Source organism: Oryctolagus cuniculus, chromosome 13, assembly GCF_051225735.1.
Source record: "Oryctolagus cuniculus isolate XC-2025 breed Fujian yellow rabbit chromosome 13, ASM5122573v1, whole genome shotgun sequence".
Taxonomy (NCBI): Eukaryota; Metazoa; Chordata; class Mammalia; order Lagomorpha; family Leporidae; genus Oryctolagus; species Oryctolagus cuniculus.
The window spans coordinates 2,072,885-2,093,118 of NC_142879.1; the positions used below are offsets into that span (position 1 = coordinate 2,072,885).

Sequence of the window (20,234 nt, forward strand, 5' to 3'; positions counted from 1 at the left end):
CAGAGGTGTCAGGGATGCGGCCACCATCAAACCAGGCCAGAGGGACCCGGCACACACCTGCCGGTACACACACACAGACACATACACACCATCAGACCAGACCAGAGGGACCCGGCACACACCTGCCGGTACACACACACAGACACACCATCAGACCAGACCAGAGGGACCTGGCACACACCTGCTGGTACACACACACACACGGCACACACAGACACACACACACAGCACACACACACACACCATCAGACCAGGCCAGAGGGACCCAGCACATGCCTGCCGTATACTCACGCCACACACACACACACACACACACACACACACACACCAGGATGCTGCACCACATGCACCCAGCACACGCCTGCTGGGTACACACACACACACACACACACACACACACCCCGGGATGCTGCACCACATGCACCCAGCACACGCCTGCCGGGTGCGCACACACACAGCACACACACACACCCCTGGACACTGCACCCATGCACCCAGCACACGCCTACCGGGTGCACACACAAAGCACACATACACACACCCCAGGACGCTGCACCACATGCACCCAGCACACGCCTACTGGGTGCACACACACACACACACACACACACCCCGGGACGCTGCACCACATGCACCCAGCACACGCCTGCCGGTACACACACACACACACACCCCGGGACGCTGCACCACATGCACCCAGCACACGCCTGCCACTGCACTCACACACACACACACACACACCCCGGGATGCTGCACTCCAGCACACACCTGCCGGGTGCACACACACACACACACACACACACCCCGGGACGCTGCACCACATGCATCCAGCACACGCCTGCCGGTACACACACACACACACACCCCGGGACACTGCACCACATGCACCCAGCACACGCCTGCCACTGCACTCACACACACACACACACACACCCCGGGATGCTGCACTCCAGCACACACCTGCCGGGTGCGCACACACACACACACACACACACACCCCGGGACGCTGCACCACATGCATCCAGCACACGCCTGCTGGTACACATACACACACACACACCCCGGGACGCTGCACCCATGCACCCAGCACACGCCTGCCGCTGCCTCACACACACAGCACAAGCCTCCTGGTGCCGGGCCCCTGGCTGTCCGTCAGCTGCGTCTCTGAGCCTCAGCCTGGCGGAGGCGTGGGGACACTGCGGTCACAGCAGAGGGACGACAGCACCTGAGCCTGGGCTTGCGCTGAGTACCTGCGGGCCCGGCCCGAGCGTCCTTTTGTTCTGGCTGTGGCGGCCCCCGTGTCGTGGGTGCCAGGGGAACTGGGTCGCTGAGACCACGAGCTCCACGCTCAGCAGCAAGAACGGCCAGAGCGCCTCTGCTGGCCCGGAGGCCGCTGTCTCCATAGCAACCGTCCACACTGGGCTGAGGACTTCCTGGTGGCGGGCGGGCCTGTGCGTCCTGTGAGAGTCCCAGGTCCTGAGGCCTCTCCGTGGGCGACACTGTGGGCAAGAGGGCCCAGATCCCGCCTCCTGGCAGACTCGCCCGAGCTGAAGGCCCCTCCCCGCTGTGTGCTCACTATTCTTGGCTCAAGGCTTTGAACTTGAATGAGACTTGAGAAAAACACTTTAAACTCAGCCAGAACTGAGGGGTCCATAGAGGTGGCGGCAGCTTGAGGACTGGGGACGGGGCCCTGCCCGGCGTGGGCCCGGGGGTGAGGGAGCAGCCCGTGTCCGGCATCTCAGCCCAGGCAGAAAATGAGCACGGGGCATCTGGGGCCCCAGGCCAGCTCCGCCTTCAGATGGGACACAGTGAGTGCCCCTCTGGTTTCCTGGACCAGAAGCAGTTGGCTATGTGAAGGGACCGGGTCTGGGTCCTGTGCACACACGCGCGCGTGCACACACCCCACGGAGACGCGGCGAGAGCTCTGTGCTGCTGTCTGGGGCAGTGCTGCTGTACCCACCACCCTGGGGGGGATCTGCGGACCCCGGAGAGGCTGGAGCTGTGCTGGGGTCTGGCCCACGCCCCCAGGCACCACGCCCCCCAGGGCAGGCGCCATTCCGGCCCCTGCACGGCACTGTGGCTCCCAGCCATATGCTCAGGACGCACACCAGGGCATTGTCCGTCCTGGGGGCAGGACAGAGCGCTGGCATCCCGTCCTTCAGGCGCGTTCTTTGCGGGGCACCTGGTCTACCCCGGGCACTGAGCTCACCGCCAACACATGCCTGAGCCACCCACAGCGCCCACCCCCGAGCAGCTGCCCTGGGGACAGGAGCATGGAAGTGCCACTGCAGGGGCTGAGGGGGCGGCTCCGAGCCTGCCCGCAGGGAGGCGGCATGAGGGGGAGAAGACGGGGCAGGGGCAGGGGCAGGTGGAGGACTGGCAGCCGTGGCCTTGGGGGCGTGGGGAAGAGCGCTGGGCGCCAGGCTCTCCCTCCTCACCCACAGAAGGACACTGCGGGCATCCTATGTCCCCACCTCACGCCTGTGGCCCAGAGGGCTCTCACCTGGGCAGGGTGTGGCTTGGAGACCGGCAGGGGACGGTTCAGGGTCACCCTGAACTGTTTCAGAAAGAGCGAGGCTGAAAATACCTCTCGGGCCAAGGCCAGGCTGGGCCCGGGGTGGAGCTGAACCCAGAACACGCATGCGGGCAGCAGCAGGCGCTCCCTCATGTGCGGTGACTCAGACCACAGCCTGCCCCCGCCCCCGCAGCACCTGTCCACCTGCTGCGGGCCAAGTGCTCTGGGCACACGGCCCCCTCCCCCGCCGGCCCCTCCCTCGCCGTGGGCTCCAGGATGCCGCCACAGCCAGGGAGCTCATCCTTCCGTTTCTGGTGGGGACCAGGCCACCTCCGCTTGCACCTGCTGGGAGGGTGTTGCTGGCACGGGGCTCCTCTGACCCCGAAGCCTGTCCTTGCCCACACCACAGCCCGGCCAGAATACAAAGTGGAGGGTGGGACGTGGCCGCGGGAGAAGGTTCCACTGGTCCCAAGTCCCTGCCTCCAGGCGGTTTTCGCCCTGGGACTAACCCCGGGCTCTGTCGGCTTCGGCAGGCGGATCCGGCTCTCCCAGCCACTGTGGCCACCAGGTCACCTGCCTTGCCCGGCACCTCCTGTGCAGAGACGCCCCTGCCGAGGTGCCCCGGCCGCCCCCTGGGCCTCCCGCAACCGCGGCCCTGTTCTCCCACCCCAGGAGACTTCCCGAGGATTTGGGAAGCCTCTTCGCATCCACGTCCCTTTTTCGGCGCAGGGCCTCAGCCAGATAAAGGGAGAAGTGGGCAGGTTCTCAGAGGACCCGAGAGCCACAGGAGGCTCCGGCATTCGATCGAGCCTGTGGGCTTGCCTGGAAACGGCGATACTTGACGGGGACCGAGCAGCCGGCAACAGGGAGCTCTGGGAGCCAGCAGCACGTGGGGCTCACGCCCTCGTCAGCCCCGGGAGGAGGGCTGCCCCTCGGGGCATCCCACGTGGCAGCCAGCAGGGGACCAGGAGGACTGGGACCAAGGCCATCGAAGACTCCAAGCTGTCTAGGCTGGACCGGGGCCCTGGAGAAAAGCCGTCTGCCTTTGTAGACAGCCTGAGAGAGGCTTTGGTCCAACATAGCTCCGCCTCCCGAGCCTGCAGAGGGTCAGGCAGTCTTAAAGGAGAGGTTGATTACTCAAGCAGACCTGGGAACACACTAGAATACCCGAAGGCGGTGGGTAAAGCCACCACCTGGGACGCCGGCACCCCATGTGGGCACTGGTTCAGGTCCCGGCTGCTCCACGTCCGATCCAGCTCCCAGCTAACGCATCTAGGAAAGCAGCAGAGGACGGCCGAGTGCTTGGGCCCCTGCATCAGCCTCTGCATCCACGTGGGAGACCCGGATGAAGCTCCCGGCTTCTGGCTCCAGTGCTGTTGCCACCACCTGGGGACTGAACCAATGGATGCAGCATCTCTCACTCCCTCTCTCTCTCTGTAACTCTGACTTTCAAATAAATACATAAATCTCAGAAAGCCAGGGAACCTGAAGACGGCCACCCGTCTTACCACTGGGATGAGAGGGGGAAGAGGACGCTCGCGGCCCTGGCGACAGCGTCACAGGCTCACCTGGAGGCCCCCAAGGCCCTGTGACCACCGTAGGGCACCCGGAGCAGCAGTGCCCACAGCCCCACCACCAGGGGAACCCCGCGGCCCTGTCCAGTCTACAGCGGGGACGACCACGGCAGGGCTGACTGTCCCGGAGACCAAGGCCTCTGGGGTCGGGCCCCCTCTGTGGATGACCCGACAGGACTGCAGGGGCCGGGGCTCCCCTCCAGGCTCCTGCGCCCCCAGCCAGCAGCACCCGGCTCGCCCCTCCTCCCTCCCTCAGCACCTCCCCATGTCGCTGGTCAGGGATCCCCCAGCCCCGAGCTGAGCTGGGCGTGTTTGGATCTTTCCAGAAGGGCCACGCCCCTCCTGTAGGAGCTCCCTGGGCCCGGGGGAACCACTGTCCACTGCCCTCCGGCCTCGACACCACCTTCTGCCTGCCCCTGAGGGACACAGACAGACCCAGAGGTTTGGGCACCGCAGGAAGAATCGGCCACGCAGTAACTGCCCGGCGGGCACACATCCATCCCCGGATCCCGCTCTGCCCATCAGAGCTGGACCCCTGCGAGGGTCCCAAGGTCACTCTAAGCCGGGCAGTGGTCCCGGCACACCAGTCCGCCTCAACTCCAGAAGGAACGACACGGTTTGATGCTGCAACCCGCTGAGCTGTTACTGCGCCCACGGCTGTTCCAAGCCTCTCGTCACCCGCGCGTGATCCTCTGGAACATTTAGCTCCGAGGGCCTGTCGCCGGACGCAGCTCTGCTGGTGGTGTCACGGTGCATCTCTTTTCGACTAAACTCCGCGAATATTCAAAAGCTGCTGTAAGATCCTGTGTTCTGTGTCCTGATGTGAGTTGGAGCGTTGTTTCAGGATGCAGCGAAAGCAGCCAGAAGGGGAAGAGGACGTGGACGAGGGAGAGCGTGAGGGCGCGCGCGCGGGGGGGGAGGCGAGGGAGGGTTTTTAGGAGCGGGAGGAAAGGGTGTGTGGCAGTTAGGCAAGACAGTTAGCTCCTGTGTCTTACAAGCTCAGAGGGGGTGGCGCTGTGGCACAGCAGGTTAATCCTCTGCCAGCATCCCGTATGGGCGCTGGTTCAAGTCCCCTCTGATCCTCTTCCGATCCAGCTCCCTGCTGTGGCCTGGGAAAGCAGCAGAAGACGGCCCAATCCTTGGGCCCCGGCACCCACCTGGGAGACCTGGAGGAAGCTCCTGGCTCCTGGCTTCGGATCCGCCCAGCTCTGGCTGTTTGGGAGTGAACCAGCAAATGGAAGACCTTTCTCTCCGTCTCTTCCTCTCACTGTCTGTAACTCTACCTCTCAAAAAATAAAATCTTTTTAAAAAATTATCATTAAAGAGAGTTCAGATAACAGGATTACCTGATTCTCTAAGGTTTTCTCTGAAGAAAAGCAACAAAGGTGGTGAAAAAAATCATTTTAGAAATAATCTCAATTCCTAAGAGCCCAGAAAGTGACGACGGCCCCCACTCCACAGCGCAGTGGGGGTCGGGTGCTCGGGGCTGCCCAGCCTAGCGTCCCCTGGCCACGGGCATCTGCAATCCCTGATGCCCCGGCAGCCCCGGTAATGGTTACGGCGACTGCCAGGGAGGAGACAGCATCTTGCAGGTGTTTCGTCCCCAGAGCCGCTGGCAGCTTGAAGACGTCACCTCCCACGGCTGATCCCGAGGGCCGCTGGTCCAAGCACAGCCGGAGCAGCTGCTGCCGTCCCGCTCTCGCCCCGCAGGGGGTCCCCCAGCCAAGAGGCTTCAAGCCCCGACGCGGTCGCAGTCACAGTCACGAGTGGACTTTCCGAAGCACCGAGACGCCGGGGCTGCACTGTCACTCACGAGGCTGTCAGGGGGGCTGGGGACAGTCACCTCCCCTTAGAGCCCGCCAGCACAGTGGTCATGCATGCACTTACCGCACTGTGCTGCTGCAGCGCCTGTATCAGTGACTCGAGACGGGCCGAAGCAACACCAGCGAGATCCGTGAGCAGGCCCCCGAGGGCGTGAACAGCATCTCCGGGCCGGGCTTCCTGGCTCTTCCTTCTCCTGGGGCCGCTTGCTGTCACCTTCACACTTGCGCTGTTTGCCCCTCTCACAGGCGACTGGCGGACCCGCCTTATTGCCCGTGCCCTGACCCGTGGGAACAGTTCCTCCCACCGACAGCCAGCCACACAAGCAAGACAGAGAAACTGAGGACAGAACAGATGTGGTGACAGCAGACACGTCCAGCTCCCGACGGCCACTCCCCAGCCACGAGAAGGCATCAGAGACTCAAAGTTCCTCTCCGCCCAGGGGACGCAAACCCCTGGCCGACAGCATCGACAGCATCCCTGCGCGGGGCCCCTGCCCACCGTGGGAGCTTTCCTGTCTCAGTCACCTCTGCTTCTGTCTGCCCTTCTCTGTGCTACCACAAGACACCAACTCAGACAGCCAAACCGGACTCCTGGGACAATGTTACGGGGGACGGGGTGCTCGCTCGACTTGTACGCACACATACTATGGTCGTTAATCTCTTCAGCACAGGACGCCGACACGGGAAACACTGTGTACACAGCACTCAGCACCGCGCGACAGCAGGCACCCCCTGGCGGCTCTGGAACACAACCTGGCTGCATTTACGTAAGGAAGTGCCCACGGGCTGCAACCCAGAGACACGCACGCACTCACTGGGTGGTCTGACCGGACCCTCACTCTGCTCCCTGACGTCACTATCCCTTGCTGTTCACTGACCACTTATTTTCTGTCTTCTGTGTTTCCTCCACTGCTGTAACCCACATCCTCCGAGTGTCCACAGCAGGGACGCGTCAAGCTTCGCTGAACAGATGAGTGACCGGCCCAGAGTCACAGAAGCGCACCTGCTCTCGGCTCAGCTGTCTCAGTGCAGTGCTGCAGGACGGCGGGCAAGGCGCCTCGGGCAGACTCCTGGGCAGTCCGGGGCACACTCCCGCCAGGAAGGATTCAGACGCCATGTGCAGGAAGGCACATTACTTTCTTAAAACAATTATTTCTTTGAAAGAGTTAGAGAGAGAGACCGACCAACCTTGCAGGCACTGGTTCATGCCCCAGATGGCCACAACGGTCAGGGCTGTGCCAGGCCAAATCCAGGAGCCAGGAGCTTCTTCCAGGTTTCCCACGTGGGTGGCAGGGGCCAAGCACTAGGACCATCTGCTGCTGCTCTTCCCAGGCCATTAGAGCTGGACCAGACGTGGAGCATCTGGGACACAAACCGGCCCCATGCAGGACGCTGGCCCTGCAGGCAGCGGCTTTACCTGCTCGCCACAGCGCCGGCCCCTGCGCTGCACTTTTTAGCCAAGTCTCATACTTTCTTTACAGCTTGCCCGACAGACACGGGTCTGCACCCAGCTGTGTGGGGTTTCTCTCCAGCATCAGGGTGCAAATCTGTGTCTGCACCTGGAAGGCGACGACTGAGCTCAGAGGAAACAGGTTCTGGCCTGCACCGCTGCGTCCATTCCCAGGGAGCCCACGGCAGCGCCCGCCACCGGCCGTGTAAGTAACGAGTGACGCCGGCCTGTACCACAGAGCTCACTTCTCCTCAAAGGACCTGTCGGTGTGTCTTGCAGGTCTCGGGAGACCTGAGTTTCGGGATCTCAGACAAGGCATCCCTGGGTCGTGTGGAACCCAGTATTTGCGTTCCCTTCTTGCAGCACTGGAGCCAGCAGGGTTCTCCCTGCAGGGTTCCGGAAGGCACACGGGGCGGGAAGGGGCGCAGGGCAGGGGCTCCCTCATCTGTGGGTCACGTGGGGCCCAGGCTCCTACATCTCTCAGGTGGCCATGTGGTTCAAGTGTGGAGTCCCGGTCTCCAGGACCCAGGCAGGCTGGGGAACCAGCCCAGGGCACGCAGGGGGTCCTGGCCAAGTGCACGGAGGCGCGTGGACTCAGCACGCAGGCGGCTGGTGGGAGCGTGGGGGAGGAACGTGGCAAATCTCACCTGAGATGTTCAGTCGGGTTTAAGGCAATGCCGCCCGGCCGAGGGGCTGGCGCACAGGCGCACACCCGACACGGGCTTAGCACTTAAGAAGGCTTTGCCCAGGGACTTCAACGCAAGCGCAGGTAGAGCTGGCTGAGGTGGGAAGTGAGGCCGGGGGCCGTGATGGGTTCTGAGAAACCAGGACCCAGGGCCTGGGGCTCCCACAGATGTAGCCAAGCCAGGGCATCAGGCTGAGCCGCAGGCTGCTGCGCGGGGCCGGAAGACACTGGCGGTGACGTAGTGAGAGCGCTGGCCTGGCGGGCAGGGCGCGGGGGAGAGCTTCCTCTCCTTGGGCGTGGGGCCAGGGCCTGAGCCGGCTGCAGCCTCTCCTGGCCTCTGGGGCCCGGGGGGACCAGGTGCCCTCCCCGAAGGCTCAGGAAAGACGGTGGGGGGGGGGGGGGCGTCAGTTGCAGCCCTGGCCGCCCACGCCCTGGTCCACTCGGGGTTTTGGCTTCCTCCTCGGTGCGCGCCATGGGGCCGTTCTGGGTCTTCATAGGAAGTCACATCCTACTATGGCACCCCAGGCCTCCCGCCACGCCGGGGAGCGTGCTCTCGCACAGGGCCAGAGAACTGCCCGAGCTTGGCCAGCGAACGGGCTGTAGGAGGCGTGAGCCTCAGCCATGGGCGCCCCGCCAAGCCCCAGCTCTCACGCCTGCCCAGCGCCACTGTCACCATGCCACAGTGCCCTGGGTCAGGGTCCACGGAGCAGGAACCAACGCCCAGAGAACCCGAGACCCGCCCAGTCCACACGTCTGTCCCAGAGCGGGAAGGTCAGTGGGCAGGGGTGGGCGCGCGAGGCTTGTCCTTATCGCCAGCAAGCGCCCGCGAGGTCGGCGGCCGACCAGGGGCCTTGCACGACCCCACGCTCGCAGACCCCGACCGGTGGCACAGGCGACAAAGCACAGCGCCACACTGCCAGGAAGCGGCTGCCGTGCCGTGAACGGACACAGGTGTGCCCAGAGCCCTCCCCGCCCTGTAGCTACCGGTCCCCCAATCTCCGCCCAGCGCTGAAGTCAGAGGGCAACGAGAGGGGTGGGACATCGAAGACAGTAAAACTAGACCCAAGTATTTACATGTTTTATTAAATCTTTACAATCAGTAATTATAATCAAATACACAATTATATACAAGGATTATGTACATTTTGCCCAGACTTTACATCACAGTACACAGTTTCCCATAGAAAGATTGTACACATTTATCACCAAACAATAAAACCCAACAACAGTGGTGTTAGAGCACCTGTTAGAACAGACATCTTTTTCATAAATTACATCATAAGAAAATATACGGCTGTAAATTGGGCTTGTTTAAAAACGGCTTTTATAAAATCTGAACATACAACGTCTCATTCACAGAATGTTTCTATGTTCTGACTACAGCCTTGCTGGGATGTTCACTGAGCCCCAGGGACAAGCACTCTGAACCCCGCTCACTGAGCCCCAGGGACAAGCACTTTGAACCCCGCTCACTGAGCCCCAGGGGCAGCACTTAATCCTGCGCACTGAGCCCCAGGGACAAGCACTTAATCCCGCTCACTGAGCCCCAGGGACAAGCACTCTGAACCCTGCTCACTGAGCCCCAGGGACAAGCACTCAATCCCGCTCACTGAGCCCCAGGGACAAGCACTCAATCCCGCTCACTGAGCCCCAGGGACAAGCACTCTGAACCCCGCTCACTGTGCCCCAGGGACAAGCACTCTGAACTCCGTTTACTGAGCCCCAGGGACAAGCACTCAATCCCGCTCACTGAGCCCCAGGGACAAGCACTCTGAACCCTGCTCACTGAGCCCCAGGGACAAGCACTCTGAACCCCGCTCACTGAGCCCCAGGGACAAGCACTCAATCCCGCTCACTGAGCCCCAGGGACAAGCACTCAATCCCGCTCACTAAGCCCCAGGGACAAGCACTCATCCCGCTCACTGAGCCCCAGGGACAAGCACTCAATCCCGCTCACTGAGCCCCAGGAACAAGCACTCTGAACCCCGCTCACTGTGCCCCAGGGACAAGCACTCTGAACTCCGTTTACTGAGCCCCAGGGACAAGCACTCAATCCCGCTCACTGAGCCCCAGGGACAAGCACTCTGAACCCTGCTCACTGAGCCCCAGGGACAAGCACTCTGAACCCCGCTCACTGAGCCCCAGGGACAAGCACTCAATCCCGCTCACTGTGCCCCAGGGACAAGCACTCTGAACTCCGTTTACTGAGCCCCAGGGACAAGCACTCTGAACCCCGCTCACTGAGCCCCAGGGACAAGCACTCTGAACCCTGCTCACTGTGCCCCAGGGACAAGCACTCAATCCCGCTCACTGTGCCCCAGGGACAAGCACTCTGAACTCCGTTTACTGAGCCCCAGGGACAAGCACTCAATCCCGCTCACTGAGCCCCAGGGACAAGCACTCTGAACCCTGCTCACTGAGCCCCAGGGACAAGCACTCAATCCCGCTCACTGTGCCCCAGGGACAAGCACTCTGAACTCCGTTTACTGAGCCCCAGGGACAAGCACTCTGAACCCCGCTCACTGAGCCCCAGGGACAAGCACTCAATCCCGCTCACTGTGCCCCAGGGACAAGCACTCAATCCCGCTCACTGAGCCCCAGGGACAAGCACTCAATCCCGCTCACTGTGCCCCAGGGACAAGCACTCTGAACTCCGTTTACTGAGCCCCAGGGACAAGCACTCTGAACCCCGCTCACTGAGCCCCAGGGACAAGCACTCAATCCCGCTCACTAAGCCCCAGGGACAAGCACTCAATCCCGCTCACTGAGCCCCAGGGACAAGCACTCAATCCCGCTCACTGTGCCCCAGGGACAAGCACTCTGAACTCCGTTTACTGAGCCCCAGGGACAAGCACTCTGAACCCCGCTCACTGAGCCCCAGGGACAAGCACTCAATCCCGCTCACTAAGCCCCAGGGACAAGCACTCAATCCCGCTCACTGAGCCCCAGGGACAAGCACTCAATCCCGCTCACTGTGCCCCAGGGACAAGCACTCTGAACTCCGTTTACTGAGCCCCAGGGACAAGCACTCAATCCCGCTCACTGAGCCCCAGGGACAAGTACTCTGAACCCTGCTCACTGAGCCCCAGGGACAAGCACTCAATCCCGCTCACTGAGCCCCAGGGACAAGCACTCTGAAGCCCGCTCACTGAGCCCCAGGGACAAGCACTCATCCCGCTCGCTGAGCCCCAAGGACAAGCACTCTGACCCCCGCTCGGGAGCTCTCCTAGGATGCGCTGGCAGGGCTCAGGAGAGAGGACACTGCTGGCTCTGCTTAGACAGAAAGGCCGCGGGACGGGACCTGAATCTACATGAATCCGTGACAGTAGCTGTGTTGGAGAAATCAAAATCAGAGAGAGCACACCCTTTCATTTCACTAAGACTGTGAAGAAAAGGGGAAAAGTAAAACGTCAAGAAATCCTTGGTTCTGGAACCAGCAGACTGCGAGAGCCTGGTGAAGCCACCGGCGGCAGCGGCTGTGCACACGCCCATCAGTGGCGATTCCTTCGTGTTTCAAACTATGGGAAAAGGACTGCGAAAGGGTGACACTCCGGTGGACTTTCATGTGCGAAAAAGCAACTACAGCCATACTACTTTGAGTAGGTAGACAAGGTTCAAACTCGGAAACACCTGAATTCAATTCTAGCTCCAGTGCCCAGCTCGGGGCTCCCAGGCGGCACCCTCCCTCGCCGCAGGTCTGTAAACACGGACAGCTCTCTCCTAGTCAAGCAGTGTTATGGCTGTTGGTGATCACTTCAGCTCTACTTCTAAGCAGTCAACGCTGAACTGAGGTAGACCAGATGTTCTTAAACTCAGGGCCTCACAGAACTCCCTGAATCTTTAGCAAGTAAATAAAATGTCTATAAAAGGTACTCAAAACACAGAACACTAAACACACCTAATGCTGCGGGGACTCCATCGGCTCCCACGTGGCTCCGTGGCAGTGAGGGCAGGAGGCCGGGCTGGGAGGGACAGCGGGGGCACACGGACCTGGCTGAACCCCTGCTTCCTTCTAAACGAGGGAGCAGTGCCGGGCGACGCCCACGACGGCACGGCAGGGCAGCAGCCGCGCGGCCTCGCCCGTGCGCTCCCAGCGGGGTCTCCTGGGGAAAACTGCTTTTGGTAACTCAGGAAAATCAGAAGCAGCCGACAATGGTTTGGGGCTACAAACGTAAAATGAAATCAACGTGTACGCGGCTTCCGTGGCCTCCGCCTCTCGGCCAGGCCCCAACCTAGGCGCCCCGAGTCGAGCCGTCGCGCGCCAGCTCCCTGGGCAGCTTTGCGATGAGGAGACAGCGCGCCACGTCCACCCTGCTGCACACCGTCCACCCGACAGCCCTGCCCTCGGACACGACTTCCACAGGCAGAGAGAAGAGCACCCGGCTTGTCTGGTTTAACGCTGGCCATGCGAGCTTTCCCCTCCCCCCCAGTAATTCCGAGATCGGCAACGCACGGCCCGATGACACGCGGGAACTCTGGAAGCAGGTGCTACCCCTTACACGCTGCCAGGCGGACGGGACACACCCGCACCCGGCTCCGCACCGCGTGACCTCACAGTCCCTCAGCACCACACTCCAGGAAAGGGCTCCCGCACAACGCCCCGGTCAAGAGCAAGGGAACCAGGCCTCTCAAATCTGCCTTCAGAACGGATTCATAGACACTTAAAAATAAATAAAATTTGTAAGTCATGATTTCATCTACAGGGCTGCCTACAGATATCAACAACAAAATCTTAGAAACTTAAATGTGGCCAGCACCAAACTGCCACCAAAATCTAAAACCAGAAAACAATGGCACAGCTTCCACTGCGCCGTACGGCTGCATGTAGTCGCCACCGTGCAAAGCCAACCGTCCAGTCCGTACCAGAAGGAGCACTTGTTACAGCAAAACCATGATTCAGGGAAAACGGACAGACCCCGTAGGTGGAACTTCGGAGACCAGAGCTTCCAAGGGCAGAAGCAGCAGTGGCCCGGGCCCGAGACCACGACCAGCTCTCCCCGGCTCTGCAGGAGGAAGCGGGGGTGGAGTAAGGCTGACGGCGAGAGGGACCCTGTGCGGGAGCCAGGCCGGTTCCGCTGCCGCGGCCCCGGGGCTTGTGCATCACCACGTCCGGTGCCTCCCTGGCTCCCCTTCCAACGGCAGGAGGGAGCCCAGTGCTGCAGCGTGCGGGGCGCCCCTTCCCTGGTCCCACCGCCTGCTCTCCCTGCAGAAAACACACTGAGAAGGTCCACTGGCCTCGCCCCTCGTATCCGTGTCAAGGGCCCCACTGGAGGAGACTCCAGCCACGTGGTGTCAGGCGGCGGGAGCGCTGCACAGACGGCGTTCCCAGAGTGAGCGCGGCCACCTCGCACCTGCCCAGGCCTCTCCCCGGGCTCCTGAGGGCAGCACAGGCAGCCGCCCCGGCTCTCACCCGGGGCCCCCAGGCCCACATCCCCTCCCACAGACTGCAGACAGCTGGCTCCCTCCCTGGCCTGCAACACCGCAGGGGCAGTGCCGGATGGGACAGGCCAGACGAGGCCACGTCTAACCCAGATGCTCCAGATGCCCAGGGCAACGAACCATCCCAGCCAGGAGGGTCCCTGCCGGCCGGCGTGACGCCCCGCGGAGAGCCCGCTGCAGACCAGGGTGTCTGCGGACCACAGTTCATCCCTCCTGCTGAGCACCTACCCCAGACGCCGCGGCCGGTCAGAGTTCGTCCTTCTCCATCATCTCGAAAGCTTCTATGTCTTCATTCCAGTCCGCTAATATGGAGTCTATGGGCGTGGCCTTCGTGGCCCAGCCGCTGCTCCCGCTGCCGTCGACCTCCGTCTCCGGCTGTTCCTCCCGTGGGCCGCGATCACCGTCCGTGGCGTCTGGGCACTCCTGGTCGAGAGGCGCAGTCTCCGGCGTCTCCGTGGGTCGGGACGTCTGCTCGGAGGGCCCGACCCTGGTGGCGTGGTGCGTGTCCGCAGGGGATGACGGTTCCGGCGGGGAGGGCGCGGGACTTTCCCCGGCAGGGTCCCCGTCCCCCAAGCCGACCGTCTGGGGAACCGCCGCCAGCGGCTCGGCACTCTGATTCTGGGCCTCGTTCTCGGGGGCCGGCTGCTCTTCACTCTCCAGCTCAGGGTCTGCACGAGAGAGAGACCACCTCACCACACGCGCCCTCCGGGCCAGGACCCCTCCCAGCAAGGCTGTGCTTGGACTGTACGTTATTCACGAGGAAAGTTAAGAGAACCACGTGGCTGCAAAATAGTACACATACGCGCCAAAAAGATGACTGAGGACTTCAGCCACGTATTCCTGCGCATTCATGCTGCAAAGCACACCAGGACTGGAAACAATCGTGTCTCCCTAAGAACCCGGGAGGCTAACTTCAGTGGTGTGCGCAAACGCCGAGAGGCGGTACTTTAAAAAATCATGAGTGAAACTCCACAGAGTTCAAATGTTTTTGCAGCAAAATGAACTTGTATTTTCATTCCATTTCCACAAACTGTTTGAAGCACCTTTGTACGCCACACGATGATACTGAAATGATTATACATTTGCAATAAGGCTAAAACGCAGTCACTGTTTGGATCTGGGCCTCGCCAGGGTTCAGACAGCATCCGTGACTGCCCCTCGAAGAGGAACCCGGAAGACACAGATGACAAGACTCAGGGTGAGGAGTGCTGCTGCGGGTGATCAGACGATTTCACGAAGACAGGAGCACGACGACTTACAGAACCTCTACCCCCCGTAGGGCCCTGACGGCCGGGACGGAGTCACCGTCACCCGCCCTGCAGACCTGCGGGCCTGAACGTCCCCTAAGGAGCACAGAACGGAGCCACTAGGAGGGTTCTATTTATCCCGCAGGGAGCACCTCAAACAGCACCGACCCCTGCACTCACGCCACAGCCGGGGGCTCTGCCTCTCCGAGTCAGCCGGCAAGCGTGTCCCCGTGCCCACTCTGCACACCAGGGACAAAATCATCAGCAAAGCCAGCGCCACGCCTGCCTGCAGGGCTCAGAGACCCACTGGGGACAGAGAAATCTACAACAGTCACACAAGCACGGCGAACGGAAGACTGCACCCGCGGCCCGTGACGCACGGAGGTGCGTGGGGTTCTGAAGCCTGTGGCTGGGGACGCGTGGGCTCCCTGAGACGCCGTGACTCACAGGAGGGAGGGGTGCCCCACCCGGGAGAACGGAAGGCGAGGTGGGCGCCCTTCCTGCACTCTGGGCAGGGAAGTTCACCGGCTCAGGCGCTTGCAGAACCCTCCCACGCCGTCTCTGACGCCTGGGCTGTAGGAGAGGCACGGCTCACTGAGACATCAGGAAACCCAGAGCGGGCACTGGCTGCTGGGCCACCACGCCCAGGAGAACCAGAGACACCAGCAGAAGCAGGAAAGGAGAGACCAAAGTGTCTGCGTCTGCAGACCATGACTGTGAGAGGAGCTGCAGCAAGTTCACGGAAAACGGAATTACAGGAGACCTTTCTGGTGCACAAAAATGTGGAAATCCATGTAGTCTTTTCATAATACACATTTCCATGAATTTTTGAAGATCCTTCCTATACCAAAACTCAAAGCCACGCTTAAGTAAATCCTACCAACAAAATTCATAGAGGGACTTGCTCAGGAGGCCAGAATAATGATGCAAATACCCAGAACGCTCTGTGACAGCAATAACCAGCCAGACATCAATCACAAATCCTTTCCATAAAATAAAACTGCAAATAGAAATTTATTATGAGAGGTACAAGACCCATAAGAATACTGTAAAATCACAATGCTTCCATAAAAATAAGCTCTGATTAAGTTCACGGATATTTTCTTGGATAGAAAGTGAATATTTAACAACATTTTCCTAATTTACATGTAGAGTCTGCAAACATGATTTCAAAAGGAATCTGCTTGCACTTCTTTGCTTTTTTATCTCGACTCTGGTGGGAGCCAGACAATTACTGCACTAGTCCTGTGAAAGAGCACACGACCAACAGGTCGAGAAGTCCTAACAGCAGTCAGTGTTAAATGTACTCAGAGCTTCACCATGTTTTATTACTGGCACAAGAACGACGGAACAGATCAGTGGGTCAGAAGAGCAAGTACAAAAATAGACCCAACTCTGTAAGCATTTGGCACACGGCAGGGATGACAGTTTAGCTGGGGAGAAAGGAATGCTGGCTTAATAAACGGTGTCGATACCTGAAAGATTCCTCATTTAAACACACAGATAAACATTCCGTGTGAATTAAAGAGCAAAGTGTAAAACAGAGCTCTGCAGAAAATTTAGGATAATATCATGCAAAAATAAAGTGCAGTGATCTTTTGAGCAAAATGAGAAATCTAGAAATCTTAAAGAAACTAACTAATATTTATATTTCTGATTCTGAATGAAAGTCGCATGAGGTCAGAAGAGCACAAGGTGGGAAAACAGCGCACACACACTCCTGCGTCTCTGCGTCTTTCCCAGACAGTCTACGGAGGAAGAAGTTATACACACACACACTCACAGACCAGAGCACCCACGGTTACCCAGAAAAGAAACACAGCCTTGTGTAGAGGCGGCACACCCTATTAGCAGGCCATTCTGAAGAGAGAAACGATACTGAGCAAGTCAGGGGCACAGGTACTCTCCCATCTTGTGGGAAGGGTATGAACTGGTACAACCTCTTCTGGGTTGTAACTTGAAGTACCCATAAGATTCTAAAGCCCCATCTCCAGCGCTTGGCTCTGGCTTGGCTCCGGCTTCCGCACGACGCAGACCCTGGAAGGCAGCAGTGGTGGCTCCCAGCTGGGAACCTACACGGAGCCCCGGCTCCTGGCTCTCATGGAGCCCAGCTGGGTGATGTGGCCAGCTGGGGAATGAGCCAGCAAATGAGAGCTCTGTCTACTGTCTGACTCTCTGTGCCACGCAAATAAACACAAATGGAAAATAAAAAAGACCCATATTCTCCCAGGATTCTGCTTTAGTAAATCTGAAACTCCTGGAGAAGCAGGTAACAAAATGTAAGAACCCGGGTAGGAGTATGGGTCCCGCGCCAGCGCACAGGGTGGCAGACAAGCCAGAAGTCCTGGAGAAGCAGTCGCTCGGATGCCCAGTGGTGAGACGGTCAGGTAACTGATGGCAGCCACGCTATTCACATGACGCAGCTCTGGAGGGTGAGGTATGCTCTCCCGCAACACCCGTGCAACCGCGGGCGCACGCAACTCCAAGGCATCGCCAGGAACACACGCGGCTGCAACCACACCGCTTCCTGGGCTGGTTACCTCAGAAGGGAAGAGGTCACCTACAATGTGCTCTACTCCTATGAACTGTCTAGCTTCTAAGGTTCACTCTCTTGTTCAACTAAGGAAAAAAGCTTTTCCAAACAGCAACACTGTGTGGGCGGGACTGGACAGGAAGGCTATCAAGGGCCAACAGACCAACCCCAGAGCAAGCGTCAGACACGGAGCACACGCAGGAAGCCGCTCGGGCTTTGCAAGCTCACGGAGCCACACGACACACACCCGAGGTAGCCACCATGAAAGCAAAGCCGCACAGCGACGGCTGCGTGAGACCAGCGAGACTCCAGGAAACTGTGCAGAGAAAGAGGCTGTGCAGGTGGACGGCCTCCCCGCTCACTGGGTAGCAGGGAGCAACCGCGGGGTGAGGTCAGCCACAGGGGCCTCTCAGAGCTGCCTCGCCCGGACGCTGCGGGCTGCACCTCGGGGCTGGAGGAGCAGCAGGGAGTGGGTGTGGGCAGTGAGGCGGGGGGACAAACGCAGGGGGCGAGAGCACGCGGAGCAGGCCCTGCACTGCTGACACGGGAGTCCTGCGTTCCCCTCCGTGCAAGGAGCCCACGCGCACACGCGCCAGGTTTCTCCTGCGAGCTAATCCCTTCCAGTGGCAACTGCAGTCTGCAGCTCAGCCCCAGGCAGTCACACAACCGTGGTCAGCGGGGACAATCGGAGGAAAAGTCACTGCCCGGCTTCAGGTGGGGGCAGTTCCTTCCTCAGCACACACCCGGGGTGGCCCCGGAGCGAGCACGGCCACACGCGGAACCTGACGCTGCCGACGGCCGCCCTGTGAGAACCCCGCGGAGCAACCACTCACCACAGGCCACCTCCACCGGCTAAAGGCGTCTGTGGCTGGAGGACACGGCTGGGGTCATCACTGACGCTTCGGGACTGGGAGCAGAGCTGTCACCGCGCTGCCGCGAGAAATCACTAGCGCTTCAACTCCTACAGGAGCGTGGGGCAAACCCTGCTCTGGGTGCGCCCTTGCTGCACGCGGCTGGGACGTCTCAGAACTGGACGCGCGTACGGGGGTCGGGTGGGGTCCGGGGGAGCTTCTCTTTCTGTGCTATCTGTGTGAGGTCTGCTCGGTCAGCACTGTGTGGAAGGTGACTTTCCCACGCGTGATCCGGAGGGCGTGCTGCTGTGTTTGCATGGACAGGAGAGCCCTGGGTGTGTCCCAAGCACCTGGGGCACAGGGTGACACCTGAGTCTGGGCCCACCTGACACAGGCACTCCACACTGCCGGTGCCTGCTTTCCCAAGCCCCTCAGCGGGCCCCGCGCACAGCAGTGGGCAGGACCACCTCATGGGAACCAAGACAGCCTTCACCTTTCCCGATGGGATGCTAAGGGAGTCAAGCACTGACTTACTCTACAGCTACACTCACTGGTTCCTGCCGCCCAGAGAAACGTTAACGACGCTACAACTCGGGGCAGGCTTAGCACGGCTGTACAGTTCTCGGAAGTTATCACAGACGGGGATTCTCAAAGGGGCTGTTTATCTAAAAACCCCCCTCCCCCCGTGACAGAATCACACTTCAGTAAACTGATGGACCACCTACACTTTTTTTTTTTTTTTTTTTTTTTTTTTTGACAGGCAGAGTGAACAGTGAGAGAGAGAGACAGAGAGAAAGGACTTCCTTTACCGCTGGTTCACCCTCCAATGGCTGCCGCGGCTGGCGCACCGCGCTGACCCGAAGCCAGGAGCCAGGTGCTTATCCTGGTCTCCCATGCAGGTGAGGGCCCAAGGACCTGGGCCATCTTCCACTGCACTCCCGGGCCACAGCAGAGAGCTGGCCTGGAAGAGGGGCAACTGGGACAGAATCTGGCACCCTGACCGGGACTAGAACCCGGTGTGCCGGCGCCGCAGGCAGGGGATTAGCCTAGTGAGCCGTGGCACCGGCCTCACCTACACTTGTTTAAAAACAGAATTTATAGCTGCCTTGATGCTGCTTCTAGCAGAGCGGACGGCCTCCTCACACCCTCTCTCTGGCGTGGAGGCACACACTTCGCTGTAATCCGGCAATGCCAACCCCACGCACCTCAGCACACGCTTAGGAGCTTTCTCAAGTACTCTACACGGTGTTCAGGAAAAGGCAGCCAATGCAGTCAATGTCGAAGCAACACTGTGACACATCAGTCCAAATGTTATCATGGTATCCACCAACACAAAATTATATGTGTATGTGTGTGCATATGCACATATGTGATTTAAGGCTTATTAATGCAAGATACTTACTACTATTAATAATGTAGCTTGGAATCATTTTACCTTTCAATATTGCTGCTGACATTCCAATGGGAGCACAAAACAGGAGGGAAAAAAGCAAAGGCGTTAAAGACGTTCACAGAATGACGATGACCTGCCTGTGTCTGACGTGCACCTGGACGCGGGAACTCAGACCCGGAACCCACAAGGAGGGCACTCAGACATCTGCAGAAGCATGGAAGTCAAAGGGAAGCTTATTTGGAGCCAAAACATTTAGAGATCCATGCACAGTTCTCTTCACAACACCCACTCCACAAGCTTCTGGGACCCCGTGTGTGCGTGGATCTCAACAGGTCTGGCACTAAAATAGAGCTTATCTTTCAATTCCACTTTCTCCACCAATTTCTGAAGTTCCCTCCTGTGTAGGAAATGAGACTGGAGCTCAGAAAACGAGCAGCGGGAGCAGCGGGGATTTCCGAAGATTCGGACCCCCGTGTGTTCTGCTTCCATCTGCACATCCTACACACGCCGCACCCCGCCGCGGGTTCTGAAAAGTCCGACACTTCAGGGAGTCTCAAAGAAGAGGAAAACCACACGGAAGACAGAACACGCCCGAGGCGAGCACCAGGCTACCACGGGGCTGTGTTTCTAGAGAGGCCCCTCCGGGACATCAGACGGGACTCAACCAGCTGCCCACACATCTGTCAAAGCCCCAGGGATGGACCCGCCCTGTGCAACCACTGGG

The 20,234-nt window shown here is 59.9% G+C and overlaps 1 protein-coding gene across 3 annotated transcripts in view; it reads right to left on the bottom strand.

Moving 5' to 3' along the window:
• Window positions 1-9,112: 9,112 nt before the first annotated feature.
• EDEM3 (ER degradation enhancing alpha-mannosidase like protein 3) overlaps window positions 9,113-20,234 on the bottom strand; it is a 74,360-nt gene continuing 63,238 nt past the window's right edge. For all 3 annotated transcript variants that reach the window (XM_070055039.2, XM_051821021.3, XM_051821019.3), the window contains one exon: window positions 9,113-14,154. In XM_070055039.2, the coding sequence (XP_069911140.1) occupies window positions 13,733-14,154 (422 nt within the window). In that variant the 3' untranslated portion in view covers window positions 9,113-13,732. The remainder of the gene's footprint in view (window positions 14,155-20,234) is intronic.